This window comes from Delphinus delphis, chromosome 18 (genome assembly GCF_949987515.2).
Source record: "Delphinus delphis chromosome 18, mDelDel1.2, whole genome shotgun sequence".
In the NCBI taxonomy this organism is placed as follows: Eukaryota; Metazoa; Chordata; class Mammalia; order Artiodactyla; family Delphinidae; genus Delphinus; species Delphinus delphis.
Window position 1 is genome coordinate 24,434,026 of NC_082700.1, and position 13,070 is coordinate 24,447,095.

Consider the following 13,070-nt stretch of genomic DNA (forward strand, 5'->3'; position numbering starts at 1 on the left):
CACCCTTTTATTAAATACTTCAATGTGCCCTCTGCCCCCATACTCCTTTACTCTGCTCTATATTTTTCCACAGAGTCTTCTAATATCCCACATGATTTATTTACTTACGTTTGTAGCTCATTGTCTGCCTCCCTCTACTAGATCATACTTTCACTAGGCCAGGAATTTTGTCATTGTTGTTGTCTCAAACTTTAGAACAATGCCTGGCACATGGTAGATGCTCAATGACTATTTGTTGAATTAATGAATAAGTGCAATGAAGTCTTTAGATGGCGTGATATAAGAGGGTATAAAGAGGACAACAGCAAGGGACTGGGGGGCTCTTCAAAGGCTGAAGAACAGAGAAGAGACATTGGAAGGGTCAGGCAGAGAAGGAAGGTATGACATTTAACAGGTGACTGCTGTGGACCAGATACTTTCATTTTCACATGCATGATCACATTTAACTTTCGTAACAGCAATAGTAATATCGGTGGTATTATTTCCACTTTATAGATAAGAAAATTGAGGCTCAGAGGGTATGATAACAAGTTTTTGGTCACTTAGCTAGAATGTGCACCAAGCACTAGAGCCAGGATTTGTGACTCCGAAATCTACGCTGTTTCCGGTCTCAGCTCCACCATATAGTAGTTGCAGGAATGTGGGCAAGTTATGCAACTCCTTTGAACGTCAGTTTATTCATCCATGAAAAGGAATTAAATGTCTATTTGGATTGTGGTGAAAATTAAATGAGAAAAATTCATGGAAAGTGCTTATCATGTATTAAGTTTTCAAAGAATGTTACTTATTATTATTAATATACCTTGGTAGAAATATATCCATAAACATAGTTATTTATTGAAGGTCCCTGGGCAGTCTCTGCTCTGCTGGTGGTCCACCCCTCTAGAACTACCATTTTCTAGCTTGAACCAGTTTATTTTCCTTGCTCTTCCGACTGTTCCTTTGTGTTATTGACTAGGGTTTAGAGATCTGACCCACATCGCCTTTGTTCCTGGATGATTCTCCTTTCAAACACCAGTCTTCATTCTGTGAGCCTTCCCTGGTATCCTGTTCCTGATTCCACTTTGCTCCCTTCCTTGACAGTTTGGCTTCAAGAGCGTTCTCCAATACAGTTTACGCAGCAGTCAGGACATAAATTCCTTAGCCTGACTCTTGCAGTTGTGATCTCTATCATTATGCTGTAATTTTTGATTTCTTACTCTTTTAGAATCATACCAAAACAGAATTGGATGCTTGGAAGATTGTCCGAGTTAGTGAAGATTTCCGAGTGATCGCCTTGGGCTTGCCAGTACCTAGGTACTCTGGGAATCCATTAGATCCCCCGCTCCGATCTCGATTTCAAGCCAGAGATATTTATTATCTACCCTTCCAGGTAAGTAGGAACAAGGATAATTTATTTTATTTTTAGATTTTTATTTATTTTTAATTGAAGTATAGTTGATTTACAATATTAGTTTCAGGTGTTCAACATAGTGATTCGATATTTTCATAGATTATACTTCATTTAAAGTTATTCTAAAATATTGGCTACATTCCCTGTGCTTGTAGCTTATTTTATACATAGTAGCTTATATCTCTTAATCCCCTCGTCTATCTTGCCCCTCTTCCCTTAAGGATAATTTATTTTTTAAATAGTTTTCCTGTTTATAATAAATTCAGTTACTATAAAAACGTTACTGTGTTTGTAGATGTCCCCCTCAGTAGTTGATGGAAAGAAAAATGGATACAAAGGTAAAGAAAATCTCTGGAAACTAGAAAGAAAAGTTATTGTGGTATTATTTGTCTGAAAGATTTTTTTAAAAGACCAACTCTTCTTTTAGAAATGACATGTATCAAGAAATGATTTTTTGCTATTAATTACATAGTGTCTGCTTAATTAAAAGGTTGAATTATGTCTGTCAAACATTTGCATTTAATCTGTTACATTCCTTATTAATCAATTTGATATGTTTTATGTTATTTTAGGACCAACTTAAACTGTTGTATTCAGTTGGAGCCAATGTTTCTGCTGAGAAGTAAGTATTTCAGATATATATATGGACACTTAACATTGAATTTGTTTTGCCCATTCATTGATCCACTGATTCATTCATTCATTCAACAACTGTTTGAAGAATTTTTCAGTAGCTGTGGAACTAGCTAATGATAAAGTTAATAAGACATGGTCTTTGATACATGAAACTCAAGATCTAGTAGAGTTTACAGATATGTGTATAAATACCTTACTTTAACAGTGTGGCAAGGGTCATAATTTCAGAGTATTGGGGGATGTTGTGGTTGAGACTTTATAAGGGACATTTGAGATGGGTCCTAAAGAATGAGTAGGCTTTTGACTGATAGAGAATGGAATTAAGGAATTCTAAGAAAAAGTTTTTAAAGCATGTCATGAGAATATATGCCTTATTCTTGGGTCTATGAAAAGCTCCCGGAGGCTGGAGTTTGGATTTAGATGAGAAAGGTGGGAGGTGACACTGGCAGAGTAGTTTTGGGCCAGGTTATGAAAAACCTCACATATTGGGACAGATTTAAGAAATACATCTGTGAACCTAATCAGCTTGAGTTTGAAATGGAATATTATAATATGGAACTATTCCCTAAGAATTAAATAGTGGATGTCAACTTTTTCAATTAATTAAATTGGCCCAGCTATTTTATATTTAACAGATTTTATGTATTATAACTATTAGAATAAAATTTAGTATCACTTCTTGTTTTCCCCTAGAATTTCTCAACTCTTATCCTTTGCCACCACTCTCTGTTCCCAAGAATCTTCTGCTCTTGGACTTCCAGATTTTCCTTTAGATAGTTTACCAGCTGCAGTTCAAATCCTGGTATGTATAAAATAAATTAATGACTGGTGTACCCAAATGTGGCAAAGAAAACTTAAAAGTTAACCCTTGGAGATTAATCATTTCCCTTTGCCTTGTTATACTCCTCTATAAATATTGCAAGGCCTGAGATTAATTTGCTGTGCAGCCCAGGAAACTGTGCAGAGACCAGTGATGTATTCTGAGTCCTTAAAGAGCTTACAGCCTTGGACAGGGGAAGGTAGACATGCAGCTCAGGTGAAAGTTCCACAGAGGGAAGGAGGACTTCTACCTGATCATGCAGAGGTCTGCAGCAGTGTAAGTCATGCCTCAGACTCGCCCCAACCTGAGGCAGGGGAACTGGGACTTTCACACTTAGCACCATCAGTCTCACTGGTTAGTAATTGTCCCAGGGGGCACACATTCCCAGGCACTAGCTGCTCTCCCATTCTGGGAGCCAAGCTGGCTTCAGGAGCTCAAGGGCAGTTTTCTTGGAAAGACCTGCAGCAGCTGGCTGTTGGAAGGGAAAGCTGGGAGGCACATGAAGGAGGAAAATGGGTGAGGGGATTTGGTGGAAAACAGACGTTGTCCACCACAGTTTCACGAAGGTCATGACAGTAGTGTCTGGAGTGTTCCCTAGGCAGAGGGAACAGCATGGGCCAAAGGTGTTAAATCACAAAAGGGCCTGGTGTGTTTTTCGGAGCATGATAATAAATTGTATCACTGGAGCAAGCATGTGTACCACAATAGGACCTTATTGTGAAGTGTTTTGCATGGTGAGTGAAGTTGTCTGTATTTTCTGGTGTGGAAGAAGTGGCCCATTAGACATTATTAAGTAGATGGGATGTGTGGCAATCAGATATATGTTGGAGGAAGACACCTCTGCTGGCAGCGAGGTGAGGTGGGGGGAGCGTGGATGCACAGGGAACAGGTAGGAGACTCTGCTAAGGAAAGCATAATCCAAGGTAGTAGTGACACCACTTAGACAAGAGACTTATTTTTAATCTCTTGTTGCTTTTTATTTTACGTTTCCTGGGTCAGGGTGTTAGGTTTCCCAGGTATTGTTTACGCTGTTCTATACATCTGGAACAGCATTTTTCCTCCTATTTATCACATCTTCTACTTTTCATTCTTTTTGTTTTTTCCTTGGAACTTTTTACTTTGACAATTCTCAGATCTAAGAAGAAGTTCAAAAATAGCAAAACATAAATCCATAATCCCTTTAACTAGAATCACCAACTTTTAACATGTTGCCACTTTTGTTTGCACTTTCTCATTTTTTTCTAAACAATTCTGAAAGTAAATTGTAGTCAGTATTCTTAAGTACTTCAGTATGCAACTTCTAAGAATTAGAACATTCTTCTACATAACCAGAACACCGTTATCACACCCCTCAGCGTGTTAACAATAATTCTGTAATGTCATCTAATAAACAGTCCATATTGAAATTTCCCTAGTTGTCCTTGTTAGTAGACTTTTTAAAGTAGGATAAACCGAATTGGGAAAGCAATTTGGGGGGAAGGATTTGAGGATAATGAACACTTTCTAACTTTGTAGTTATAACAGTGAAGCTAGGAGTATGTGGATGAGATTAACTCAGTTTAGGAGTAGAGGAAAAAGAGAAGGTACTTTGGAATGAGTAGGATAGGGAAGTGTGTTCAGACATGCTGAATGGGAGTCTATGGGACATCCGTATAGTCACATCTAATGGGCAATTGAGAGTTTAGGTCTAGAGCTCAAGAAAAAGGTCAGGACTGGAGACAGAGACATGGGAGCCATCAACACATACACGGCAGCTGAAAGATGAGAGTGGGTGAGTTTACCAAGGCAAAGGGTGTGGAACAAGAAGAGGAAACAATGAATATTTGCCTTTGTAGACTTCTGGGAAACGGAGAAACTTATTGGGTATTGTTCATAATGCAATTTCAATGTCATATGTACATTTTGGTTAAATTTTCTGTGATTATTTTAGGTGTTCTTCATTCCTACGTATTTTTCCTCCTAAATAGGATTCCTTTCCTATGATGTCCATCGAACGTGCAATCCGGTGGCTTTACCCATATACTGTTTTACTAGGACATGAAGGGAAGATGGCTGTGGAAGTTGTTTTAAAAGTAAGTATCTGATGGGGATATATGTATGTGTATAGCTGATTCACTTTGTTACAAAGCAGAAACTAACACACCATTGTAGAGCAATTATACTCCAATAGCAGTGTTAAAAAAAAAAAGTATGTGTCTGCTTCACTTTCTTTCCTTACCTTTCCCATTTTCTCTTCTTGTCCCTTCTTCTCATCTCTCTCTTACCCTTCTTTCCCACTTTTCTTTCTCCATCTTTCTTTCTTGCCCTTGTCTTCTCTTCTTTTCCACCTGTGGAGGCATTGTCATGTCAGTAATGGGGCGTAAACATTCCTTCTGCATTTATTAGTAGGCATTCTACACTAAGGAAGAGCTTTTTCTTCTCCTCCGTGTATTAATTTATTCATTTATATCAATATGCACTTATGGATCCCTATTTTATTCAGTGGGTTATAACTGATTACTATCGTCATTTATTTTGATGCTAAAATTATCCCAGGTTTTGGCCAGTGGGAGCCACTTCAAGCGGACCCTTGGCGAGAGAGAGTCATTGACTCACCCCAAATAATTCCTTTTTATGAAAGACTGTTTTTGTTTTTCTTACACAGTTTGGGTCAAGGTGTATAGACTTCTAAGGAGTAGGTAGAATGTGAACACTAAGCTGTTGTGGTCTTGTGTGTAGGCCCTTCATTTTCTGGAGGCCAGAATTTGACATATGGAATGGTGTTAGTTTCTCCCTTATCCCAAAGAGTACACAGGGTCTTTGGGAGTACAGAAGTACTCTATGCAACTGATAATAGTGAGAAGGGCTCCGGAGAGTGGAACAATAGATTCTAGTTACTTCCGTGGGATTTTATTTCATATATCAGCCAACCCAAGAAACAGTATTTTCATTGATTGGTGATGTCAATCATAATAATAACAAAATAAAACTAACAAAAAGCCGTTCCTCATAAATGCTAAAAAGTATAGTTAGGGGCAGAATCTAAAAGAAAAGCATAAAGAAGCAAGGGGAAAGTAATGGTCAATAAAGAGGCAAAGGAAAGTAGAAGAGACAGCAAAGAATAGAAGCAGGGCTAGGGACGGTGAAATAGCAGCCACTGATGAAAGGGAAGAAAGGGATTTGCTGTGTGTGTGAGAAGGGGTGAGGGAGAGGGAGGGGAAAAAGGAGAAGGTGGAAGGGTGTTAGGGAGGTAATGAAGAACCAAATGGGGAAATTAATTCCTATGCTCAAGGAGTTAGGAAACTACCAGTCTGACTGTATAGTTCACTCTAAGATTCATTCCAGGCTCTGAAAAACAGAACTAGAACTCATCTTTGATTTAATTAACATCTGAGCTACTTTGACATTGGTCATTGAAATAGAGTACTTAGTGTTTAAGAAAAGAGGCTGTGATTACAGATGAGCTCCATAGATGCCCATCAGCACAAAGTCCACTGCCTTGGGAACAAGGGTACATAGGGTAGAAGAAAATGTCAGAGTTCTGATAAAATGAAGCAATGTAAAGTTTTGTGACACAACCAGGAGAAGGCATTCAGTGTCTAGATAAGTCCGTTATGAACAAAGGTCTTCATTTTTACTAAGAAAACACTTTGATGCGTTTCTGGTCTCTAATTTCAAAATTAGTCATACAAATTCTGTAGAGTTATAGAATACCTTTAAAGAGTTGAGTTTTCCAAAGAAAGTAGTCAGTACTGCTTCATTTTGTTTGGCCTTTATTTTGACCTTTATAATTAAGGGGAACATAGAGCACTGATTGAGGATCCATATTACAAACAGGAATTATTTCAAATCTGATGGTAGAGTTTTAAAAAAAAAAAGGAAAAAGGGGAATTTTGTTACTTATGTAAGAGGAGAAAAAGTGATTGTCTTTTCTTGCCTTAATTTTGTGAAGAATTATATATCTGCTTTACTCCTCAATTTCCTTTTTGATTAAGAGTCTTTAAATTCCCTATGCCAACACATGGTAACTCACCTTGCAACTTGAGTTCTTTTCCTATTTTAGTGTATTCTAGCCTACTATTTTTATTCTACTGAAATATTTTAGTTTGAATTATTTATAAGGACATAACCAGTACAGCAAGTGTGGTTCAAGGCATTAGTGTTCATTCCTGGAATATAAATGCTCTGACGTTAACCCTATATCAAGTTAAACTGACATTACTCTGGCTAGAGTGAAAACATACCCTTTAAGCTCATATATATATTTTCTTAGAATTTAATGGGACTAGGTTCTAAATTCCAGTGAATTTAATTACTTTGCTAAGGCTTCCTTTCCAAATTGAACCTCCTTGAAATACAGTGTACCCTTTTTTTTTTTTTTTTGGCATGAAATTATGGTGTCAATGATTGTTATTTGTCTACAGCATGGAAGCAATTCCTACCACATTGTGTGACACCATGGGAATCTGCATATATAAATTGTGCAAAGTATAAAACTTATGTTTTTTATGGTGGCACAAATAAACAATTTTTCTTAGGCTTGGGAAGAGGAATGAGTCTTGAGTACTTAAGACACAGCAATGAAAACATGATCTGGGCTGTTATGTTTACAGTGTTGAAGTTGAAAATAATTTTCTTCCCCAAAATATATTTTCTAGAGTTGAGTCATTCTGTTGAATAAGCAGTAATCTGTTCTTTCATTGAGTTTCAAGTCTTTCACTATAGTGATAATGTTCTAAAATGTATTGTAGGATTTGGGGAGAATAATTTCTGCCTGTTTAATACTAAAAATGAGTTAAGCTCTTCATAGTGAACATGCTGCTATTAGTAGGGCATAGGATTTAATTAATTTTCAATTAGTATCCTCATTTTTCATATACTTATTTGTGTTCTCTGTGTGCATTTTTTATATAACGAGCTGGGATTAGGGGGTGTAACCTAGTGTTAGAACATTGATCACTGGTCTACATGGAGAAAGAATCAATGGTCTGGGCCTTTTAAATCCTGTTGGACAAATATTGAGAACCTACACTGTAGAAGGCACTGTGCCAGATACTGTGGAAGATTGATTGTTATACTTTATTGTAATCAGTTAAACTAACCACACAAGCAATCAGCAGACTGGTGTCCAGGCAGCTATTAACTTCAGTTGATTTAAGAAATCAACTGATATAGGCCTTATTTTAATTTCCTTTAGCATGTTTTCAAGAGTCTCATCATCCTTTTCTAGGAAACTGGAACCTTCGATTATCAAGCATTGTAGGCTGCAAACTTCTACCAGATCAGAAACTCAGCGATTCCATTTCTTGGCATTTAGTAAATTTTAGGGACTATTTTCATATCACCTTAGTAATTAGCTTAAGTAGAATGAGTGGTATCTGTAAAAATAGGGGAAAAAATTCTCATTAATTTTTTTACCTTTATTTTTATAACATAGAGTGGGTTTCAGTTCTAATTAAGATGGAACCTTCCAGATATCCAACATTAATACTAAAATAAAAAGTAAATTACATGTCTTTCTGGTAATTTTACAGCGCTTTGAACTCCAAGATTCAAGAAGCTCTCTGCTTCCTGAAGAGGTTGTGAGAGTGGAGAAGATGACTGAAAACCATGTCTTCCAAGCTTCTGTGACCATCCGGATTGCAGAAAAAGAGGTGACCATTAAGGTAATGAATGAATCAAGGTTTGTACTTTCTAAGATGTGCCTTGTTCTGTCCATTTTTATGACCTAAATTGGGTTTATGATTCCCTTGTAAGTATTCTTTGGTTCCATAGCGTCACATCTATATACGTGTATCTGTATATCTATATATCCAGAGTCACGTATGTTTGTAAACTGGAAAAGTTCAGGAGAAACATAGGGATAGCTTTTCATCAAAAACCAAAGTCAGCCTCTGGGAAAATCAAATAAAGTGTTTATTAATGAAAGCATTTTGTGTTCTGAGTCCTTGGTAAGAAATAGTCATTGTTTTCAAACTTTTTTTTTTTTTTTTTTTTGCGGTACACGGGTCTCTCACTGTTGTGGCCTCTCCCATTGCAGAGCACAGGCTCCAGACGCGCAGGCTCAGCGGCCATGGCTCACGGGCGCAGCCGCTCTGCGGCGTGTGGGATCTTCCCGGACCGGGGCATGAACCCGTGCCCCCTGCATAGGCAGGTGGACTCTCAACCACTGTGCCACCAGGGAAGGCCCTGTTTTCAAACATATTTTAACAACTAGGGAATGCTCCTTTCAAATGAAATCTTTGTCAGCTACATGAAACAGTTAAAAGATGAGCTGTTGTAGTTTAACAGTTTTTAGAGGAGGGGAACGATATTTGCTCATAGAGCTCCAACTGCTTGCTCTGCCTCCCTTTTTCTAACCCTTCCCTTGAGGGTCCTAAGAACCCTAAGATGTGATAGGAAGCTAACACTAGGAAACACAGCCTGAAAAATGCTGACAATTAGATTGTAGGTGAATGTAGGAAAGAATAAATGCTTGCCTATCTTATGTTATGACAGAGCAAGCATTCATGATAGGCTTTTTTGTTTGTTTAAACGTGATATTAGTAATACTTATTCAGGTCACTGTATTTACTCAGTCATCAAACGAAACATTGATTATGTCTACCATGAGCCAGGCTCTGTATTAAAATCCACTCAGTGCCTGCAGTGTACTAGTTACTGTATTTTTCTCTTCACATATATTATGCCATTTAAATCCCCCAATAACCCCAGAGATAACTTTTATTATCTCCATTTTGTAGATTAGAAAACAGATGTGAAGAGTGTAATCAATTCACCCATGGTCACCAGCTACCAAATGGCACAGCTGGGCCTTCTAGACAGCACACTCCACACGACACTCTTCTGTCTCCTTCAGATGAGTGACCTCACAGCTGATGGTCTAGGATAGAGGCAGATGAGTAAGAACTGCATTGGAATGGCTACGGAGATGTAGAGACGGAAGTAACACCAGGAGTCAGGAGAAGGAGTAGAGAAAGTTTCAGAGAGGAGATGGGGCTTGAGCTAAGTCTTATGACACAGGAGTTTCCCAGTGGCCCAGGAGTGGAAAGGTGATAGGACATTTCAGGCGGTTTGAACAGAATGTCCAGGGACACGAGATGTGAGCGAGCTTTCATTATTTGCTTCCCTTTGGTAATGGCTTTCTAACATCATTGCCTCCCGGCCCTTCAAGTTAGCCTTCTATGTTACCACCATTTGTTTTCTTAAAAACAAATCTGATCTTGTCACTTCCAAACTTGTAATTCTTTAAGGTTTGTCTTGCCTACAGTATGATCAAGTCCGGAGTCCCCAGAAGGGCATGGAAATCCAGGAGACTTTAATAAGGAAGAGATAGGAAATAAAAGGAAGTAGGTGTGAAGGATGGGAGATTTTAAGAACAGATGCTTCTGAGTGGCAAACTAAAATAAGAGTGGAAAAAGATTTGTGGACAGTTTAAAAATCAGGGGATCTTTGGTGATTTTGGAGGGTCCCAGTAGACTGATTTTAAATTCTGTACTTATAACTGGAATTTGGGCAAAAACCTTCATTCTCAAGCAGTGACATTGTTATTATAAGTTATAAATGGTATGAAAATTACTTGATTCATATGAAAATGTCTGACAGCATAGGGCTTTAATTTTAGAGGGATGATTGATTTGGAAGTTTGATGAAAACGATGATCAGATGTGTGAATGAGAAAATAATTGTTGCTCTATTGAAATATCAAAAACAGTATAGAATTGAATTGAGCAGGAAATTAGTAGGGGCTTTCAAATGGCAGTTGTATGCTTTCATTTAACTATTATTTTGAGAAAAACATGTGCATATTATATTTACCTCTCTTTATAGGTGCCAGCTGGAACCAGGCCATTAAGTCAACCTTGCACATCAGACCGTTTTATACAAACTTTAAGCCATAAACAACTACTGGCTGAAATGATGCAGTCTCACATGGTTAAGGACATATGTTTAATTGGAGGAAAAGTAAGAACAGCAGCCTCACTACTAAGTTCTGTTTCCTGACTTCTGGTGGTTTTGACTTATCCCTTGAATGATTGTGTTTCCATTTGTAGGGTTGTGGAAAAACAGTCATCGCTAAGAACTTTGCAGATACCTTAGGATACAATATAGAACCTATCATGCTCTATCAGGTAAGAATTTCATTTTTAGCACTTGGACTATAAACATACTTTTGGACCGTCAGCAGAATTTGTGGGTATTCTTCCTTCAGTTGTACCTGTTAATTTTGAAGTAGATAAATAACTGAAACAGCTATCAAATTGGAGTGCAGCTATAATTATTTGGAATTTTTGAAAGTGTGCTCTAGGATATCTGATGTGCCCAACATACCAGGGTCTGTTTTTCAAGAGAGATCCATTTTACAAGCATGTGTACACACACACAGTACATTTAATAGTAATTTGGAAATCTAAACAGAATAGGTTTCAGTAGCAGTGGGAGATAATTAGGTATTCACCAAATAGATTATTATTTTTTTATTGTGGTAAAATGTACATAACATGAAATTTACCATTTTAACCATTTTTTTAATTTAATTTTTTTCTTTTACTGAATATTTATTCTTAATTGAAGTATAGTTGTTTTACAATATTGTGTTAACTTCTCTACAGCAAAGTGATTCAGTTATATGTATATATACATTCTTTTTAAAATTCTTATCCATTATGGTTTATCTCAGGATATTGAATATAGTTCCCTGTGCCATACAGTAGGACCTTGTTGTTTATCCATTCTATCATTTTAATCATTTTTTTTTTAGTGTACAACTCACTGGCATTAAGTACATTCACGATGTTGTGAAACCATCACCACTAGCTATTTCTAGAAAGCTTTATATTCCCAAATAGAAACTCTATAACCATTAAATAATAAATTCTCTGCCTCCCTCTAGACCCTGGTAACCTCTTTGTGACTTTCTGTCCCTAGGAATTTGTCTATTCTAGGTACCTCATGTAATGGAATCATGTACTTTTTTTTTTTAAACATCTTTATTGGAGTATAATTGCTTTACAATGGTGTGTTAGTTTCTGCTGTATAACAGAGTGAATCAGCTATACATATACATATATCCCCATATCTCCTCTCTCTTGCGTCTCCCTCCCACCCTCCCTATCCCACCCCTCTAGGTGGTCACAAGGAATCATACACTTTTTGTCCTTTTGTCTCTAGATTATTTTACTTAACATTATGTTTTCAAGGTTCATCCATGTTATAGCATATCTCACACGTTCATTCCTTTTTATGACTGAATAATATTTTTGTTTATCCATTCATATGTTGATGAACACTTGAGTTGTTTCTACCTTTTGGCTATTGTGAGTAATGCTACTATGAACACTGGAGTACAAGTATCTGTTTGAGTCCCTGCTTTCATTTCTTTTAGGTTTATATGTTGGAGTGGTATTGCTGAATCATATTGTAATTCTACCTTTAACTCTTTGAGGAGCTGCTAAACTGTTTTCCATAGCAGCCACACCATTTTACATTCCCACTAGCAGTGCATGAGGGTTCCAGTTCCTCCACATCCTTGTCAACACTTGTGATTTCCTGTTTTCTTGTTTTGTTTTGTTTCTGTGTTCATTTTGCTTTGCTTTTTATAACAGCCATCTTAATGGGTGTGAAGTAGTAACTCGTGGTTTTGATTTGCATTTCCCTAGTGACCAATGATATTGCATCTTTTCATGTGCTTATTACCATTTATATATCTTATTTGGAGAAATACCTTTTCAAGTTCCTTGCCTATGTTTTAATTGCATTGCCTTCTTGTTGCTGAACGGTAAGAGTTCTTCATATATTCTGCATATTAAGGCATTCTCAGATATATTATTTGCGAATGTTTTCTCCCATTCTGTGGGTTGTCTTCTCACTCTCTTTTTTTCTTTTTAACATCTTTATTGGAGTATAATTGCTTTACAATGGTGTGTTAGTTTCTGCTTTATAACAAAGTGAATCAGTTATACATATACATATGTCCCCATATCTCTTCCCTCTTGCATCTCCCTCCCTCCCAACCTCCGTATCCCACCCCTCTAGGTGGTCACAAAGCACCGAGCTGATCTCCCTGTGCTATGCGGCTGCTTCCCACTAGCTATCTGTTTTACGTTTGGTAGTGTATATATGTCCATGCCACTCTCTCACTTTGTCACAGCTTACCCTTCCCCCTCCTCATATCCTCAAGTCCATTCTCTAGTAGGTCTGTGTCTTTATTCCCATCTTACCCCTAGGTTCTTCATGACCTTT

The 13,070-nt window shown here is 37.4% G+C and overlaps 1 protein-coding gene across 3 annotated transcripts in view; it reads left to right on the forward strand.

Moving 5' to 3' along the window:
* VWA8 (von Willebrand factor A domain containing 8) overlaps nt 1-13,070 on the forward strand; it is a 369,390-nt gene that overhangs the window by 72,336 nt on the left and 283,984 nt on the right. For 2 of the 3 annotated variants that reach the window (XM_059995512.1, XM_059995513.1), the window contains exons 6-12: nt 1,208-1,372; nt 1,966-2,015; nt 2,723-2,831; nt 4,817-4,921; nt 8,363-8,494; nt 10,659-10,793; nt 10,883-10,960. In XM_059995512.1, coding sequence (XP_059851495.1) covers nt 1,208-1,372; nt 1,966-2,015; nt 2,723-2,831; nt 4,817-4,921; nt 8,363-8,494; nt 10,659-10,793; nt 10,883-10,960 — 774 coding nt within the window. Of the gene's footprint in view, nt 1-1,207; nt 1,373-1,965; nt 2,016-2,722; nt 2,832-4,816; nt 4,922-8,362; nt 8,495-10,658; nt 10,794-10,882; nt 10,961-13,070 lie in introns of those variants that run through there. The other variant, XM_059995514.1, reaches the window with a different exon arrangement.